This window comes from Panicum virgatum, chromosome 5K (genome assembly GCF_016808335.1).
Source record: "Panicum virgatum strain AP13 chromosome 5K, P.virgatum_v5, whole genome shotgun sequence".
Taxonomy (NCBI): Eukaryota; Viridiplantae; Streptophyta; class Magnoliopsida; order Poales; family Poaceae; genus Panicum; species Panicum virgatum.
The window spans coordinates 55,345,485-55,352,570 of NC_053140.1; the positions used below are offsets into that span (position 1 = coordinate 55,345,485).

Sequence of the window (7,086 nt, forward strand, 5' to 3'; positions counted from 1 at the left end):
TTTCCGTACAACATAGTCTTCGACGTGTAGTTTAAATGGTCGGATTATATTGCTTGAAATAAGTATATTTGTTCAAATGAATGCAAAAGTATTTTTTCATAGTGTATATCACTAGAATCTACTTATGTACTGTGCGTGCATATTTGAATAACCCCCTCGCAAAAAAAAGAATAAACAAACCCGAAATATCCAAGAGTCAAACTAATTCATGGGGAATCTGCAAAATATCCCGGTTGTTGTTGCAGGGCTTCCCCATCCTCGAACCCATTAAAGCGTCCCCTACTAAAATTTTAATCCAGTTTGTTTTCTTGTAATCTCAAAAACAGCCTATCCCCCATTCCGGCAGGGGCTTTGCTTCGTTCGCTGCTAAGAGCATCTACAGCAGATTGCTCATATTCACCTACAATATCAAAAAACTACTATTTGAAAGATTTTGGAGATAAGAAAGTGCTCCATAAGATTACCAACAGGTTTTCCAATACCAAATTTTTTCAACAATTGCCAGAATCTCACCTCCTCTCCCCTTGACGTAGGGGAGAAGCAAACCCTTGAAGCAATATTCCTTGTCGACGAGGTTTGGCGTGCCAGACTTCGCTGTTCCACACCCGATTGCGCCCCTAGCTCCACCCCACACCGGTGACCAAGGGTGGGCCGCCCTTGCCAGCAACTCGCGCCATTTCTCACCTCACGCGGGCCGTCTGTGCGAGCTTCGCCTTCAAGACGAAAATGGAGGGGACATGCCTGCTGCTGGGGGAGAGAAGATGGGAGGGGAAGAAGATGGGATGACCTCCTGCGGACGCTATCGCGGGGAAGAAGATGGGAGAAGGAGGAGCCGGTCGCTGTCGTTGGGAGGAATCGCGACCGGCGCTAGGAGACTGGGAGAGCGGTGGAAGAGAGAAGGGAGGGGAATCCTAGAGTGTGGCGGATGGTGGATGTGAGGGTAGCGGGGAGCCGAGAGGTAGAGGATAAGACGAAAGGGAGGAGAAAAAAATAAGTAAAGCCTTTGGTGCGTGGGTGGAGATGAGAATTCTATTCCTCACGTGCTACTACGCGTGAGGCTGTCATAGAAGAACCAAAGGGCTCCCTGCATGCGGTCCCGTGCCAGCACTACTTATCTTCCTCGTGGAGACCATGGGGGTGGCGGGAGCGGCCACCGGCGAGGTCGGGGCAGTGGTCGAGGCGTTAGAGCTTAGAATTTCAGGTTTGAGGGGCTCCAATGGCGGGTGGAGGGGAGGTGCTGGGGCCGGATAATTGGTGGCTGGTGATCGGCGGCAACAGCGAGGGACATCTGCGATGGCTCGGCTCGCACTCGCGTGAGCAAGAAATAGATGCCCCCTATTGGAGATTAGCATTTGATAATCTGCTATGGTGATTATAAAAAATATAAAATAACTATTGAAGATGGAAAGAGAAAATGTTTTGATAGTAGAAGATGAGCAATGTGCTGGAGCGTGGACTCCCTGGAGATCTCTACTATCCTACACGCATCTGTTCACGCAGCCGCTTAGCTCCCAAGCTCCCGTGTATACGCGCGCATACAAATTTTGAAGAAGCACGCGCACGGCGCACCTACCCCGGTCCCAGACGGCAGAGCCGCACCCCACGTTCGTGCTCTCGCGTTCCCGCGCGAAGCCGAAAGCCCTTTCGCGCTCTGCGCGCGGTCGCGCCCCTCCCCGCCCCGCCCTTTTCTTCCCCGCCATCCGCATCCACGATCCCCCCCCCCCCCCCCCCCCCAATTCCACCACATCTCCTAAGTAACCGCAATTTTCCCGCCCCGCCAAGCACAATGCCGACTCTCCGCAGCGCCACGGCGAGCTCGTCCCCTGCCGCCACCCCGTCCCCTGGCACCGCGAGCACGCCGCGCAGCGTCAAGCGCCGGCTGACGCCAGGCCGTGCCGGGAAGTCGCCGGACGCGTCGCGGCACACTTCCCCTCACCGATCCCCGCACGCCGGCGCCGGAACAGTACGATCCGCTGCTTTACTTTGTCCCCGGTGCAGATCTATCGCTGTAGTTGCTTCGTTTCGTACGTTCCCCGTTGCAATCCACACCAACTGCTCGATCTCGCAGGTCTGCTCGCCGAAGCTGTTATCGGCGTCCCCCAAGTCCTCTAGGAAGCGGCTCTACGGCGACCTTGTCGCGGCTGAGAAGCCCAAGTGGAATCCCCGAGGCAAGCCTCCCAATTTTCATTTAGCCAGCCCATGCGTTCGCTTAGTTGCTTTTTTTTGGAGCCTGATGGCGAATTGGTCGTGCCACGCAGATCCCGCGCAGATGAGAGCTATCAAGGAGGCGCTGCACGTGGCAACGGTGCCGTCGTGCGAATTGGTTTGCCGGGACAATGAGCAGAGGCGCGTGTTTGAGTTCTGTAAGTCCTGCGTCGAGCAGGAGAAGGCTGGGAGCCTGTATATCTGCGGGTGCCCCGGCACGGGGAAGACCTTATCTATTAACAAGGTCAAGGAGAGCTTAATGCGCTGGGCTGATGAGGTAGGCTTTGACAACATCTCATGTTCCACTGCAGTTCCCAGTTTTTGATTTGCTGTGTTAATTTTGTGTGAATGCAGATGGGAATGGAGGCACCCGACTCGCTAGCAATCAATTGTACAAACCTGTCAAACACATCCGAGATTTTTAGCAAGGTATTAAGTTCTGCGGAGTTATATACTCGATCTATTTATGCATGTCCAACTCGACCAAAATTGTAGTTGCTAAGTGTCTTTTTAATGCAGATACTGGGACAATTTCAGAACCGTAAGAAGGGAAGCAACAAACTGTCACCACTTCAGCAACTTCAGAGCATGTTTTCCAACAAGGAATCAGCTCCAAGAAGAATGATGTAATTATTGATAATATCCACGGTGACAATTGGGGTTTTCCTGCTGTTTTAGGCCTGTTATCTGAATTGCATGCTACTATTGCCAGGTTGGTCATTGTGGATGAGATGGACTACTTAATAACTAGAGACCGGGCTGTGTTACATGATCTTTTCATGCTTACAACTTGCCCATATTCTAGATGCATACTAATAGGTAAAGTTTTAAAGGATACTCACACCCAGACACACACTACTGTCTGTTTATGCCAATGAACTAATTAATATGGTTTTGCTGACTGATAGTGCTACATTTCAGGAATTGCGAATGCCATAGACCTTGCAGATCGGTTTCTTCCAAAGCTTGAATCCTTAAACTGTAAGCATTGCCAACAATGTTAAATGCTATAATTTTGTGATACAAAGTAAACTAACATTCTGGCTTTGCTACTTTAATTCACAGGCAAACCTCTTGTTGTAACTTTCCGTGCTTATTCCAAGGATCAAATATCTGACATTATTAAGCATAGACTAAAGGTAAATATCTCGTCATGTTACCAATTCAGATCTCTATGCATCTATCTCCTGTTATTAAACACTCAATTGCTTGCTGTTCATTAGTTCATATGTTTTTCTATGCCACTTATACAGGTTCTTGAGTACGATGTTTTTGAACCACTGGCTCTAGAGTTTTGTGCTAGAGTAAGTGCATTCAACCTGCAACGATTGCAGTATAGTTTCATTGACAGAAATCATAATATTGTACTAAAGTATTGTCATCTATGTTCATGCTATAACGTTTGTTGAATGTTATTTATCAGAAAGTCGCAGCAGCCACTGGTGACATGAGAAAAGCTCTAGGTGTTTGCAGGTAAATCACTTCTGTTTTTGTTGAAACAATGACATTCTCTGCAAACTTTAGCTCCATTGCTATAGCTAATAAGATGTTGGGCACAACATTTTTTTTTTGAACCCAAAGGAATTCTAAATCTTGTTCATGCAAGTGTTAACAAAATCTTTTGTTTATGTCAAATCAATGGTGGCTGTTTAAGATTGCTTGTCTCAGCAATGTGTACCATTAAAGCATAACATTCTTATATTGTGAATTCTAGGAGTGCCGTGGAGGTTCTTGAAGCAAGACTACAAGATTCTGATCAAGAATTAGGAATAGTAAGTTTTGCTTTTGGCAGTTAATCAGGAATTGATAAGTAATTTCTAGGTGGACATGACATAAAACTAGATTGATAGTTCCTAAGTATAACATAATTTGAGGTGCTGTCTTATGTCATAAATTGTCATTGGCCAACTATGTGATATATGTGATTACATAAATCTGGTCTTGTACTTCTGTTGAAAGTAATTTGAACTACGGCCATCATTAGGCTTGAATGCCGTCAATTCTTTCTTTATCATCTACTAAATAACCTTTATAAATTTACTTATATTGATATAATAGTTTCCCACAATGATCTTTACTTTCACTTGGTCATGTCCAAATTATTTGGCACGATTTTATTTAATGCCTGAATCATCTTAGAATCGGAGGCCTAATATTTTTATTTACAGGTGACATTCGACCATATGGATATAGCCTTGTCAAAGGCATTCAAGTCGCCAATAGTAGATACCATACTGTGTCTTCCCCAACACCAACAGGTAAGGTCAAAATTCTTTACAAGCCTTCAGAGCTTTGTTACTCTTTTTTGCTTCCTCCTGTTCTGTTAATTGTAGTCTTCTGCATTTCTGCATCTCGTTCTTATGTGTGAAATGCTGGGCAGATGGTACTGTGTGCATTGGCAAATACTTTCCAGCATTGCAAGAAAAAGGCTACTACTCTAGGAGAGGTAACACTTACTCGATGCCTTAGTGAAATAATGCACTTATCACCTCATCTTGTATGATTCTAACCTACCTAGACATACCCTTTTTCAGCTTAACAAATCGTACATTGGAATCTGTAGATCAACCCAAGTCCCAGCAGTTGGAATGCTTGAATTTTCTAACATGTGCATGGTTTTGAGTGATCAGGTGTGCAAATATGGTTAATCTTTTAGTGCATTGGAATGAAATGAAATGGCAACCCAAATGTTTACTGTTTAGTGTTTGATGGATTTTGCATTGTAGGGATTCATGAAGCTGGGACAATCCAAGGAAGATAAGCTTAGGAGAGTAACACTTCAGATTGACATTTCAGATATAGGTTTTGCATTTAAGGTGTGGACAAATGTTCTTAATCCTATATATTTAGCAATATAGCAAGTGTTCTGTCTTTTGGCTATTTACTAATTTAATCGATGATACAGGGAAATCGTTTCTTTCAAAAATGTCTGGAGCAGCCAAGATGCTAGCAAGACAGACTTACCAAAAATACCACCCTGGACGCCCAATGCTCAGGTGACTGACTGATACAATCCCATTATGCTAGCTCAGGCTGAGTCCTTGACGTGCTGAAGGATGCCAGTGATAGTCAAGCAGGCCGCACCGTCTGTATTTTGTCATGCATTCAGCAAACTGCAGTTTAGTGCTTCTTCCTCTTAATGGATTACTTATAATTCAGGGAGCTTCACTCAGTTCAGGCCGCCTTCGATCTACAGGATCAAAACTTGTTGAAATATGATAAACTCTTTCTTGGAGTGCGGAGAGAAGTGTACATGTGATGAGTTATTACAGTAAAACCTGACACAATTATTACAAAAGATAGTTGACTGTAGTTTTGATTTCTCCACTTTTGGTTCTTGCAGAACCGATTATGTAGCTAATCACTAGTATAGGAACAACATTTGTTGTCACATTTCTTGCTGAAAATTGAAATCGATAATCAGAAGATGGGATTATGCGATGCCTTTGGCAATTCAATTGCACTCTTGTCATTTTACTCGGCACAGGAACAACATTTATTGTCACTTTCCCCGTTTGTTTGCGTTTCCGGCTTGGCTGCTTGCTTACTTTTCCCCTTTGTTGGCTTGGCTGCATGCACCCACAAGCCTCTCCAGGTACTGGATTTGTTTTGCGTTTCATTTACAGTTTTCATCATTTCACGTGTCTGCAGAACCGCCATTTTTCTTACTGTATAGTAGTGGTTACTTCGATTACGTTACATGTTTCCATCTTGCAATAACCCCAAATCCAGCTGAGGTTGTCGATGGGTAGCACCAGGCTGCGTGATCGGAACGGTGAAGGACACAGTGGAGTGAGGTTGACTGATGTTTAGGAATCAGGAGGAAGAGATGGGGATGATGTCATGACCCAGGCTACCAATGTTAAGGCAGTGGGCCGATGTATGGGCTTATCAGGTGAATGGGCCAGCTTATGGATTGAAAGGAGCCAGCAATACATAAAGAGAAGCCACGAGAGAGAAGGGCATCGAACAAGAACAGAACTCGTTGTCTTCTTCCTTGCGTGAAGAACTCTCCCTCCCTCATGCTGTTCTTGCTACCCATCCTCGATTCTTGCTATTCCCAGCCTAATCTCCCTCTAATTCTTGAGATACTGTATCAGTTACCTGTAATCTCTATCCAGTAGTCAAGGATCGTGACAGATGAGTCGACGGCGCGAGAAAGTTTTGGAAGAGACGAAGCACAAAATCAACTAAGCTCAGACAGTACGAGCTTCCGAACGAACTGATTGCCATATCTGGAAATTAGCTACTGTATGTGCCTACGTCTCCGCTGTACATTGCACACTCAAGTAAAAGAAGTGCATTGTTCTGTGCCTTGATTTGATTTTCATATCCAACCGCGATCTTTTTCGTAGTCTCGTGCTGAAAAGTCGAGCAATCGATCTCATCCGCGGTTTTCTCTACCTTTGCCTTTGGCATTGCTGTATTGTCATAATCGTATCGAGGCGCCTTGGCAAAAAAGGATTTCTGTTCTAATTAGCACTAGACAAATCTTTTAAGTCTAATTAATTTATAATTAGATATTAATTATTAAATAACAACAACAATACTACAGTGTCAAAACCCAAAAATTTTCACGAACTAAACAGGGCCTTACTCTGCACAACCTTCGAAAGCGATTGTGCCTACACCCCAGATTTCCCGCTGCTAATTTATTTTCATTGGGCCAAACTTTTGGGGCCTAGTTAAGCACAAGTTGGTATTAGGAAAAAGTCATATTTATCTCCCTAAACTATAGGCCAAGTTTATGTTTCCACCTTAAACTCGAAAACCGGATATTTTGCCTCCTCGAACTTGCGAAACCGGACATATGGCCTCCCTGAGTGATTTTTCTTAGTGTTTTTTCTCTTTTTCTTTTATGTTTATTTTGGATAAATCTTT

General features: G+C 44.5%; 1 protein-coding gene across 2 annotated transcripts; it reads left to right on the top strand.

The window, feature by feature from the left end:
* The first annotated feature begins 1,733 nt into the window (after positions 1-1,733).
* LOC120708714 (cell division control protein 6 homolog) lies at positions 1,734-5,658 on the top strand. Of its 2 annotated transcripts, XM_039994102.1 has the most exons (16): positions 1,734-1,963; positions 2,069-2,168; positions 2,259-2,482; positions 2,560-2,634; positions 2,725-2,831; positions 2,918-3,024; positions 3,127-3,186; positions 3,271-3,344; positions 3,459-3,509; positions 3,629-3,678; positions 3,920-3,977; positions 4,374-4,463; positions 4,586-4,651; positions 4,740-4,835; positions 4,932-5,021; positions 5,111-5,658. In XM_039994102.1, exons 1-16 carry the CDS (start codon positions 1,787-1,789, stop codon positions 5,153-5,155), a joined length of 1,470 nt encoding a protein of 489 aa, XP_039850036.1. In that variant the 5' UTR covers positions 1,734-1,786; the 3' UTR covers positions 5,156-5,658. The 2 variants fall into 2 exon arrangements, with proteins under 2 accessions (XP_039850036.1, XP_039850035.1); XM_039994101.1 differs by having other exon boundaries at positions 2,069-2,482.
* The last annotated feature ends 1,428 nt before the right edge of the window (positions 5,659-7,086 follow it).